Here is an 11,811-nt window from a genome sequence, read left to right on the forward strand (position 1 = left end):
ATTTATTGTGTGTATAGATTGATACTGGACATAAAAAAGTATTTAAGACTAACGGTGCGAACACAATTAAGAACCGTCCGTTTTATAAAGTACAATAATTATCAAAGGAATTGTTTACATAATAGCTACATCACTGAATAAAACACCTATACTGGGTGTATCATGGTAACATTTTGACGAAATACTCCTGTACTCTCACGGCTAGTAAGGGACTTTCCAGGCCGTCCCAACTCTCCAGCAGGCGAGTGCCGCTAGATGGCAATGTTTCCTTCCAGAGGAGGAGGAAGTGCACAGAAATTAAATAGCGATAATAAACAGGCCAGGCCGAGAGAGGTGAAACTACGTTTTTAGGTGTGCGTAGACTTTAAACACTTCTAGACATTGCTGTGCACTTCAGATGCTTCCGTAAGATTAGTTGCTATTTATGTTAATACAATAAAATCGGCACTGATTTCGTCATCGGCTGTCTAATCGGGGTTGGAAGAAGAGGAAAAGCGGAAAGTATGTAGGAGTTATTTCTCCCTTCTTCCCCACCTACACTTGCATCCAAAACAAGAAACTGCACAAAAGCCGGTCAAACACTTCGCATTCACCCGCAAATCGATGGCGGACAGCATCGGAGATGAAGCCAACGGTTCCGTGGGAACGGGTCAGGGCCACGGCACCCAGTTACTGTCCCCGAGTTTGGGTAATTCCATACCAGGGAATTCTTCAGCCTCACCGCATCCGGCAGAAGCCGCAGAGACCGGCCTGGCTGTGATCGGTCCCTGGGTCGCGCATACGGTCACTCCTGCCGCGGTGAGCGGGCTCGGTGTGCTGAGCCACGCTATCGACTCCACCGCAGCCGTTCCTCTATCACTGCCTCCCGGTATCGGCTTGGCAGTTCCGGGCGGTGCGCCGAATCTGGCCGGAGCGGGCCTCCTGTCTCAAATTCATGCGACCTCCTGGGACCCCACACTAAGCACGGACTGGGACAACGAGAAGGCGTCTCAGCAATGTATTCTGAGGATTAAAAGGTAACTTAATGATGGTGCGATAGCAACGAGGCATTTGTTTTAATTACGTGTTGTTTGCATTTTTTATCATCTTGGATTTTTCCCACCATATGTTTGCACATACAAGTACTGATTGATTTGTTGTGACATGCAAAAATGGACAAACATTTGCCAACCAAATGTGAAACTACGCAGATGAAAGATTCATCTGACGCAGATATCTGCATTAAGGGTCACCCCTTTAAACTTTTGGCAGTCTCAATATTGTTTGGCAGAGACTTTGGCCTGCCCTTTGACATGTATATGGGGCAGTTGGGTCAAGAAATTGAAAGTAGTTTGTATAGTTTGAATAACTAGACTTCATTGCTCCTGTGATTTTATTTTTAAAAGTTATTTAGGTTGTCTATGGTAAGTTACCAATGGTAACTAATGCATTTTATGACTACTATTTCTTGATATGTGCCTATTACAATTTGTGTGACCTTATGTGTGCTTTTTTAAAGACTGTCTTATTCTCTTTTTGATTTCGTGAAGAGATATCATGTCCATCTATAAAGAACCTCCTCCGGGTATGTTTGTGGTCCCAGATCCTCATGATATGACCAAGGTATGTATCAGTTTTCCATTATAATTATGGTGATAATTCCCAAACATTGAAGGCTTTAATTGCAGATGCAGGATTGCATGTATGTAATATATCTGGTGAAACACTACGTGTTAGACCAACATACAAACCTAAAATTTTACACCACAGATGTTTTTGAGATGCACTTATATACTAGTTGCTTTAGGCTCAGTTTTCCAAACAAGGTTTAAGGCTAGTCCTAGACAAAAATGCATGTTTGAGCTGTCTTAACTGCAAACAACTTGAACTGGCATATCTTAAGCCACATTCGTGCCATTGTTTCTCTCAATATGCACACCAGTAATGTTTTTTTTCTAAGGCACCTTGATCAAAGCTACTTAAATGGTGCCAATTTATCCATAAACTTCATAGTTCCTGGCTTAATCTAAGCCATGTGTGTGAAACCAGACCTTAAAGGAATCAGGGTTCCCGCGGGGTCTTAAAAAGTCTGAAATTTAGAAAGTTCAATTTAAGGCCATAAAAAGTCTTTAAAATGACCAGATTTTCATCCTAGGTCTTAAATTTAATTAACCCAAGTCTTAAATTTCTTACCTCCATTTATTCCCGAAAAGAATTGTCCGAAAAAAATAAAATAGTAAATTAAAATGCTGTAGAACTAATCAGTGACGGAAGAAGAATGTATTTGATGCGTGGGCCTCTAAAAAGAAAAGTTCTGCACTTCGCGTGTCACTGAATGTCACTTCAATCCAGTTTTTAATCATTATTTTTTAAAGAGGATACGAATGTTGGCTATTATAATCCACGCAATTCATGCCATAAGCTATATTTCAGGTGCTCATTGGTCTTAAATTTCACTCATAATGGTCTTAAAAAGGTCTTAAAAAGTCTTAAATTTGACTTGGTGAAACCTGCAGCAACCCTAATATTTCACCCCAAAATGATAATTTTATCAAATCATTTACCCCAGTGTCGTTCTAAACTACCCAGTTCTCCGATTGTCTTCAAAACACATTTTTAGATATTTTTGATAAAAAACAGGAGGCTTTTGTCTCGTGATAGGACAGTTTTTTTATTATCGGCTGATAAATCTTTTCAATCGGACAGTAAATTTCTCTATTACTTAAATATGCTGTTTGTAATAACAAAGACACTCAGTGTCTGTCACAGACAGTAAAATGACCAATCAATATGGGTCTCATTCACTAAGCAGCATGCGTACGCACAAATTTGTTTGTAAAATGTGCATACGGACGTTGTAACTTACAAATCATGATTCAACAAAAACTTTCATACTAAAATTTATTTTAAATGTATGCAAAAATGTAAGAACAACATAGACCACATGTACGCAATAATCATGAACAAGGAAGAAAGTACCAAAACACACTTGAAGCTAATCAGCAGTAAGGGGTGTGTCTACTAACCGACATCATTGCCTGGGTTACGTATGTGTGGGGCGGGTCTATCAAAAGAAGGTCCAGATTCAATTTGGGTAGGGGCGTGTTTGTTCAGGTGATTTTAAATATCAACATTGGCTTTCAGAGATCAAGCACACCACCTTTAATGTAGAACCAAATACAAGAGTTGTTTTAACCTATGGTTGAGTAAAATTTGGACAAACCTAACCATTTTTATTGATCAACCTACAAAATATTGATATTTTGATTAGTCATAGGTTGAAACAACCAAGCATTTTGGGTTAAAAACCCACCATAGATTAATTTAAATCCAGCGGTTGGGTTTGAGCCAAAGCTGGTGATTGACGTATTCCTGTGGGCGGAGTTTAGTCAAAAACTCTTTTATTGACATCATTCAACCGGGAAGTAGAGGGTTGTCGTCAAAACCCGGCCGTTCGCCTTGAAAGGGGAATTCTGCTTTGAAAGGGGAATTCTGTTAAAGAAAATATCGCCTGGCAGTGAACTTTGAGCTTCATCATTTTACAGTTGTTATTATTAATGCTCTAACAGCAACATTACATGCTAACTAAAGTTTGAAAAAAAGGGAACAGGAAGAATGTAACCTTCAATTTTTATTGCTACTGAAGTGTTTCTGCCAAGATACATTGAGATTTAAGCCCTGCCTCCTTTTCCTCCACAGATTCACGCCCTCATCACCGGTCCCTTTGACACACCATACGAGGGGGGTTTCTTCCTATTCCTGTTCCGTTGTCCCCCTGACTATCCCATCCACCCTCCACGGGTCAAACTTATTACTACCGGTCACAACACTGTTCGCTTTAACCCCAACTTCTACCGAAATGGCAAAGTGTGCCTCAGCATCCTCGGGTAAGAGCTTTTTAAATTGCGGTAAGGTATTGCTAATGTGATTCATATTCCTTCAGGTGTTTATTTAGGCCACCATAACATTGTTTAGTTACCTGGTTACTTACTATAAATCAGTCAACACAGCATGTGTGTTTTGGGAACTGGCTCTACAACATGACAGCTATTTAATTCTGTCCATTCAGACATAATCTCTCCATGATCTCAGATTTCAATTCACTTTTTATTTTTCTTGCAGCACTTGGACTGGGCCAGCGTGGAGTCCCGCCCAAAGCATCTCCTCGGTTCTCATATCTATACAGTCACTAATGACAGAGAACCCTTACCACAATGAGCCTGGCTTTGAGCAGGTACTACAAATTCCAGTTTGCACTTTGGTTATTTTCAATTAATCTTATGGGTGGTAAAAGGGTTAAATGCTCAGTTTTTCTTTTCTTCTCTTCTCTGTAATTTGTTTTTATATTAGTCACAGTCAATGCTATAGTTCACTCTACACTGTCGTCTGTTTGCTAGGAAAGGCATCCGGGTGACAGCAAAAACTACAATGAGTGTATCCGGCACGAGACCATGCGAGTTGCTGTGTGCGATATGTTGGAGGGTAAAGTGCCGTGTCCAGAGGCCTTATGGTAAGCGATTCTACCTTCTTTAAAACAAGAGGACGCCTGTAACCCCCATAGTCTGTACTGAACTAATTCTATGTATGATTGTTGCAAATGAAGTGTTAAGAACAAATTCAATATTATCCGCCAATGCTGTTGAATCCGGAACATTTCTTGTTTCTTTTTCTAGGAATGTGATGGAGAAATCTTTCCTGGAGTACTATGATTTCTATGAAGGGGTTTGCAAAGAACGTCTTCATCTTCAAGGGCAGAACATGCAGGTAAAGGTTGTTTCTAAGTGTCTGCATGCGTGAGATTCCTCTTAACTCTTTCCCCGCCATTGACGAGATATCTCGTCAATTAAGAGAAAACGCTTCCCCGCCAATGGCGAGATTTTCCGTCTTTCCGCAATACCGCTATTATCCACCAGGTGGCGCCCTTCCGCAACTTTTTAAAACCGGAAGTATTGCCCTATGGCAAGCAGCTGCATGTCCGTGTCTGTTTTAAAGATCGCTCTGAATGGGATCTCTATGAAAAGTCCGTCATAAAAAGTGAATTATCTCTGCTTTTTGCTCAAAATATGGTGTTTTTGCAAAAACCTACCCATATTCAAATGCTGATTGCAAAAGAACCACTAAAGGTAGGATGAAACGGTTTTTTTTGTTTGAAAGCAGAGGGTCTGTTCTTTCTTTGGTATATTGTATGTTTATATATTTAAAGAAGAACATTTTCTGGAAGGCATTAAACTTTGGTGAAAATCATGAAAAACGCTGGCGCTGGCTGGCAACTTTTTTTAAAAACGCTGGCGGTGAAAGAGTTAAAGGGACAGTTCACCCAAAAATGAAAATTTTGTCATTGTTTACTCACCCCGAGTTTATTCATTCTGTTTAACACAAAATATATTTTGATAAATGATGGTAAGCACACAGTCGATGGTACCCATTAACTTCAATAGTAGGAAAAACAAATACTATGGTGGTCAGTGGGTACCATCAACTGTGCGCTAACCAACATTTATCAAAATATCTTTTTTATCTGCGTTTTCATTTGTAAGATAAACATTGCAAATAAAATTGGCTGTGGTGAACTATCCATGTCGGTGAATTATCCATGTCAGTATTTACCGCAAGAACAAACACTCTGTGAGGTTTTCATAGTTGTGTGACATCTTGTCATAAATCAGCACTCAGGCATTTTGTACATTGCACAGATTGTGGTGGATCGTTGTTTGATTTTGGAACACATTGCATAGTTTGGTAAAGTCTAAATTGATTTATATTTATCTCAAAATTCTGTGTTCTCTTTAAAGGGCTCGTTATAGTCGTGCGTAGGTCCTACGGCGTAGGTTTCGCGTCGGTTTTCATTTATACTTTTGCGTCGTCCTCCGCGTCGACGTGCAAACAGTAGCAGAGCGACCGTCAAAGAAGAAGCTTGGCAAGTTAACCTACAAACGAAGAAGAAACAGCAACTTGTTGTGTATGTTTTGAGAAGAACAGGAATGATGGAAGTAAATAAACAGTGGCTTTTGTTGCAGTTTGAGTTAAATCACTCCTCAACTTGGCTCTTCTTGTTTTCACCCTCACAAACGGAAATACCTATGACACAGTTTTTTATACCTGACGGGAGGGGTTCTGGTGGACCAATCACAGCGCTTGCGGTACGCGTAAATCTGACGCGCTGTTAAAATTTTGCGAGGTGCTCGTCAGGCTACGCAGAGCTACGCACAGGCTACGGCGTACAACCTACGCACGACTATAAATCGGGCTTAAAGCGTCCATAACACACACTGTTTCTGCATATCTGATGTTAATCTGGGGTACCTATAGAGTAGTATTACATCCTTTATATCTCTGAAGAGTCTTTAGTTTTATCAGATTTATAAAAGACAGATTAGCTTTACTGATTCTTTTTTATATGGTTCGAAAAAATTTGGAAGGTGGAGTTACGAACTGCGAGAGGAGCGAGTCACGAGTAAGCGCTTTATACAACACTGACCGGATAACTTGTGATTCACTACGTGTTCGTGCTGTTCATGTAATATGCACTTACGCACCGATTTCCAACATAACACAGAAGTTTTAATTACCGCATGCATCTCATGACCCAGTTGGGACTTTTCAATGAAATCCAGTGTTAAACAAACACACGCAACATTTTGCTGCTGCCCCCGGATAAACAAACTATATCCATTGTTTCCATAATTCTGGCTTGCTTCCCCTTACATTCAAAAACACACTCCTCCTTTCATGCCATTGTTGAGTTTGATATAAAACAAAGCTGTCACTTGAAGTGATGCCTGAAACTTCGCGTCCTCGGTTCTCTCTCCCGCTGATTGACATGTGGGCGTGGATTTCTGGGGGAAGTGTCCATAAAAAGAAGTGATCCGTATAGACGGTTTCAGCAGTAACAACATAAACAAGTGTTCAAGAGATCTGGGGCCTATACCATAAAGCCGGTTTAGTTGGTTAGCCAGGTAAGTTTAGGATTAGTTTGTGCAAATCCTGGGTTTTGGGTACCATGAAAATAGCTTGTACCAACAAGGCCTGGTCAGATTGGCTTGGTTTTGTCAACTTGAAACTAATCCTGTAACCCTGAGTTTGTTTAACCATTTTCATGGTACAGGCCCCAGTTTAGCAACTAGTCAGACCATTAAAGAAATGAAACCGGAAGTAAGGTTCGGATCCCGACGTGTATCACGTGCATCCGATGAAACCGTCTATAGCTTACCCCTAAAATCAGTAGCAGTTTTAACATAAAGTGGCATGGCATCTTACGCACAGAAGCCACTGGCACGTGAAACTGTTTAGTGGCACTTCCGGTTTCCATTGGCCCGTACCAGTGGCTCGTCGAGTGGCAATTCCGGTGTCCAGTGGCTCATCGAGTGGCACTTCCGGTGTCCAGTGGCTCGTCGAGTGGCACTTCCGGTGTCCAGTGGCTCATACCACTCCGTTTAGTTGCTCGTACACTGTCACATGTCAGTAAAACTTAGGTCTGTTGGATTGAGGCATGGCACTGAAGTCACCGATCGATGATTACAGATCGGAGCGTAACTTACACGTGCTGCTGCTATGTTCATGTAATTATGACACAATGATTTTGTGTGTCCTTTTTGACACCGAATGCGTAAAATGAATCGAGAGCTATATATATCATCTTGACGCTCGTTCATATGGGATTGTATGATCACAATATTTAAATATTTAAAATGGAAATGCATAATATTTTGAGTGTTTTAATTAAATAAAGCACAGTATTTGTCTGAGCCATGGTCGTGTGAACATTGTGCTTTCCTTTATATTAATCTGTAGTATTAGTATAGGCCTAATTTAAGTAAGTCTACTAGATATTCACACCCTTTAAATGAAAGATGAGATCGAAGTAAAAAAAACCTGCCCCTTTTCTTAAAGCATACTGTAGGCAACATTTATATATTGAAATGCATAAAATAACTGTGTGTGATTTAATCATTTGTCGGAGCTTACTTAAAAATCTTTTTTGCTTTGAAATAATTTAAAAATGTATTTAAAATAATTACTAATTCTTATAAATATTGTGAAATAATAATTTGTTCAAATTAACAACCCTTATTTCTTATGGATAACAATCTATATAAAATGTAATTTTGAAGGGCACGTGACGTATATGCACTGTCAACACCGTGTAAATATCATGTTGTAAAATATGTAATAGGACATTGCTTTTAAACATAGGACACCTACTGTTTTGGCGTGCATGTGTGTAAATGCGGTACTTTGCAGAAAAACTATTATAATATTCTGCGAGATTCTTATAAATTACACTTTTTAAATACAACACATTGGCACTGGTTACATAAAAAACATGCCACTCACAGATTACATTTTCACAATTAATACATTTAGAAAAATTATATTAAAAACTAACAGTATTATACAATATACAATATTGCTCAGACAAATCAAATGCTTTGCTTTATTAAATATATAAAATATTTGCCTTCCCATTTTAAATATTTACATTTTTTAATACTTAAATTGTGAATAATGTACGATGATCATCATACAATCCCTTGTTGAACGATCATCATTTGGTTACCCGAAACACCAGAGTCAAAAAGGACACACAAAATCATTGTGTCACAATTAAATGAACATAGCAGCAGTACGCGTAAGTTACTCTCGGATCTGTAATCATCGATCAGTGACTATCAGTGCCACATGCCTCAATCCAACAGACCTAAGTTTTACTGACATGTGTCAGTAGACAAGCCACTAAACGGAGTGGTATGAGCCACTGGACATCGAAAGTGCCACTCGACGAGCCACTGGACACCGGAAGTGCCACTCGACGAGCCAATTGAAACCGGAAGTGCCACAAAACTTAGTGGCACGTGCCATTGGCTTCTATGCGTAAGATGCCATGCCACTTAATGTTAAAACCCCTTCTCCCTAAAATGTTAGCTGGACCCGTATTCGAAAAAACTTTGTACAGAAATTTGTACAAACCCTGGTGAAGTGCATACGGCACAGAAATACTCTGAAAACACGTCAACTGCTTTTTTGACACTGCATTTGTTTAGCATGAATAACTCTTAAACTGTGTTAATAAGTCAGAATGCATGAAATACCGTTGAACCCCCACTTTAAAGCCCTTTTAAATTATGGAAAATGCGTTCGGGAATTGTCCGGGATCGTTTGATTTTGGTTCATTCACACTGTCAATGATTTTCTGGAATCCCGTAAAGACACATGATTTTTTTTAAAGTCCTGCACTTGGTAGGCAAATCTGAAGTTTGCTATTTATCAGTGATTTCTCTCTCGATTTCTTTTGTTTATGATAATATTATTATATATGCATATAGGAGAGCATGACACGCTGTCCTAAAATGCTGGTAAATGATCTCGGCTTCAGCGTGGATAGTGACAAGCTCCTTAATCTCTGCTTCAGTCCAGTTTACAGATACTTTTTTGCCATAAATGTTAATCTGCACTCTTGTCAAAAAGCTGAACGAGAAGTTATTTTGGCATGGCATTGTTTCAGTCTTCTGTTCACACCGTGAATATTACGGCAATGTTACTAGGTCCCCTTTACGAGAGTGATCCCTGAACATTTACTGGCATGTTTGTGTTTACACAGAAGGGTTTTTGCGAATTTTATGGAAATTTTTGGGGAATAAACTGCGTGTGAATGGGATTCAGATTTACCCAGCTTTAAAAACTTTTAACTATATTCCTTACAGGATCCATTTGGGGAGAAGAGAGGTCGCTTTGACTATCAGGGCCTGTTAACTCGTCTCAGAGCAATCCAGAGGCGGTTGCGGGAAAAGTGCCCACCGGAAGATAATGACTCTGATTCGGACACCAGCTCTTCCGGTACCGATCCGGACAGTCAGGGCAGCTCACAGCCTTAGAGCGTTCTCTAGGGCCGCAAAGAGAGAAGGTTAGATCGATTCCCTTTACACCTGCAGCTCCGGACAATTCAAGTGAGCACTAACGCAAGGAGGGCTGAATAAATGGAGAATCTGCTCGTGAAGATCAGGGGTCCTGACAGTTTCTGTCTCTTTTGATTGGTTAATATTATTCCTCTTGCTCTTTGAGTGCTGGCCAATGACTGCCTTTTTGTTTTGCTGTTTTTCTTTCATGCAGAAGAGTTTCAGGCAGGAATGAGAATGAGGGTCTTGCAAATAATATCTATGTGTGCATGTGTGTGTTTGTAAAAGAGAGAAATGTACATGTCGCCCCCTTCAGCAGGTCAACAAATCATCTGCCACTCCAGTTCACGTTTTTCTGCCATCAGCTTCATTCAGTTTAGAGAAATATAATCAACTTATAGTCATGCTAGTTAAATAAATAAAGAAAATAAAATCTGATTTAAAACACAAGGGTCTGCTTGCAAATACACACATCTCGTTTTATAGTTTGCATATATTATTTTTCACTGTGTCCTTGATGGCGATAGCAATTAAACTCTTCTCTTGTTGACTAAAAAGTGATTACAATTATAAGTTGTAACTGTTACTAAGTGATAATTAAACATTCATTAAGAGGGAGAAAAAACTGATTCAACTTCAAAATAAATGTACATATATTTGTTTATAGAAAAGTTTTATTTTAATGTTCAATGTTATTAAGATGCTGTTGAACAGGAACTGTTATTTGCATTCTGATCTTGTTGGATTCCCCAAGGAATAATGAGGACTAAACGTTTCCTTTCAAGTGTCGTTTACTCATTGGAAGTACAGTTTGTGTGGTGTATTATATCTGTCTCTAATTGTGAAGCTGTCAGGTGTGAACAAAGAGATCTGTTCTGTCATTGTTTCACAAAAAATCCTGGGGAACCAAAATTTCAATGAGACGAAGACTTGTTTTTACAGTCATCCTTTGATAGCAGTTCCACGTCAGCTTAAGCTTAATATTGCTATAAATGTAGTTTTCACCGGGATACTGTGGTCACTGGTGTTCTCTTATGCAACTAGATAACTAACACAAAGTGAAGGCCAAGGAAGAGTATCCTTTTGGTCGGCTATTACGTGGCACCTTCATGTCTAGGTCTTCTTGTAAAGATCTTATTAGTTTTCATATTATAAAGTGCACCGTGCAAAATGTTTTTTGCACCGATTCTATTGCAATGCATCCCTTTAATTAACAGGTTGATATAGTTTTCCACAGCACATTAATCACACAGCCTTATGTTTTCTGCATACATGTACATTTATCTTGCTTTTATCCCAGGACAAGCAGGTTTTTGTTTAGAACATTTGCGACTCTTGCAAAGCTTAGACCTGGGTTAAGTGATGGTTGAGAATGAAATGAAAAACTATACAAAACAATGCCATTAACAAAGTTTAACATATACTAAATGGACCAAGTACAGTTCTGAGGTTTTGCATGTGCTAAGAGATTTTATGCAGTTTTTCCTCTTAAACGAGAGAGAATATACTCAGACAGCATTGTTTCTTTGTTGTTCCTTTTTAATGAACAATTCAAGTGTATGTTTTCCTTATTGAAGGTCCTTAACTAAAAAACTGAATTGGACTTTGTGATGTACTAATGCTTTTTCCTTGTTAGCGAAATCAGAATAAATTGGGTAATTAATAAATGTATCAGTCAGTTGCAACTGTAAGAAGAAAATATACTGTATAAAAAAATTCTGATTACTTTTTGTTCTTTAATGTTTCCTTTATTCACTGTTTTTTTTTGTGAACCTGATGTAATGTGTATATTTTTCACACAAATATTTATAGGACTTTTAAGAAGCTCATGCCGATTTTCATATTTCATAAAACACGATCAAATTAAACAGAACACATTCTGTATTCAAAATGAGAAAGGAAATTTGACACATTCAAATCTACATTATTGTCCAGTGTA

The 11,811-nt window shown here is 38.8% G+C and overlaps 1 protein-coding gene across 1 annotated transcript; it reads left to right on the forward strand.

Moving 5' to 3' along the window:
* Positions 1 to 267: 267 nt before the first annotated feature.
* Positions 268 to 11,597, forward strand: ube2z (ubiquitin-conjugating enzyme E2Z). The gene is made up of 7 exons (XM_065252777.2): positions 268 to 1,016; positions 1,530 to 1,602; positions 3,679 to 3,866; positions 4,102 to 4,213; positions 4,377 to 4,489; positions 4,653 to 4,743; positions 9,681 to 11,597. Exons 1-7 carry the CDS (start codon positions 604 to 606, stop codon positions 9,849 to 9,851), a joined length of 1,161 nt encoding a protein of 386 aa, XP_065108849.1. The 5' UTR covers positions 268 to 603; the 3' UTR covers positions 9,852 to 11,597.
* The last annotated feature ends 214 nt before the right edge of the window (positions 11,598 to 11,811 follow it).

Source organism: Paramisgurnus dabryanus, chromosome 3 (genome assembly GCF_030506205.2).
Source record: "Paramisgurnus dabryanus chromosome 3, PD_genome_1.1, whole genome shotgun sequence".
Classification (NCBI taxonomy): Eukaryota; Metazoa; Chordata; class Actinopteri; order Cypriniformes; family Cobitidae; genus Paramisgurnus; species Paramisgurnus dabryanus.

Excerpts from the sequence above, each read along its gene's own strand:
- ube2z (XM_065252777.2), top strand. The coding sequence starts at position 604 with ATGGCGGACAGCATCGGAGATGAAGCCAACGGTTCCGTGGGAACGGGT. Across the intron at positions 1,603-3,678 it reads ATCCTCATGATATGACCAAG|ATTCACGCCCTCATCACCGG; the intron begins GTATGTATCAGT and ends TTTCCTCCACAG. Across the intron at positions 3,867-4,101 it reads GTGTGCCTCAGCATCCTCGG|CACTTGGACTGGGCCAGCGT; the intron begins GTAAGAGCTTTT and ends TTTTTCTTGCAG.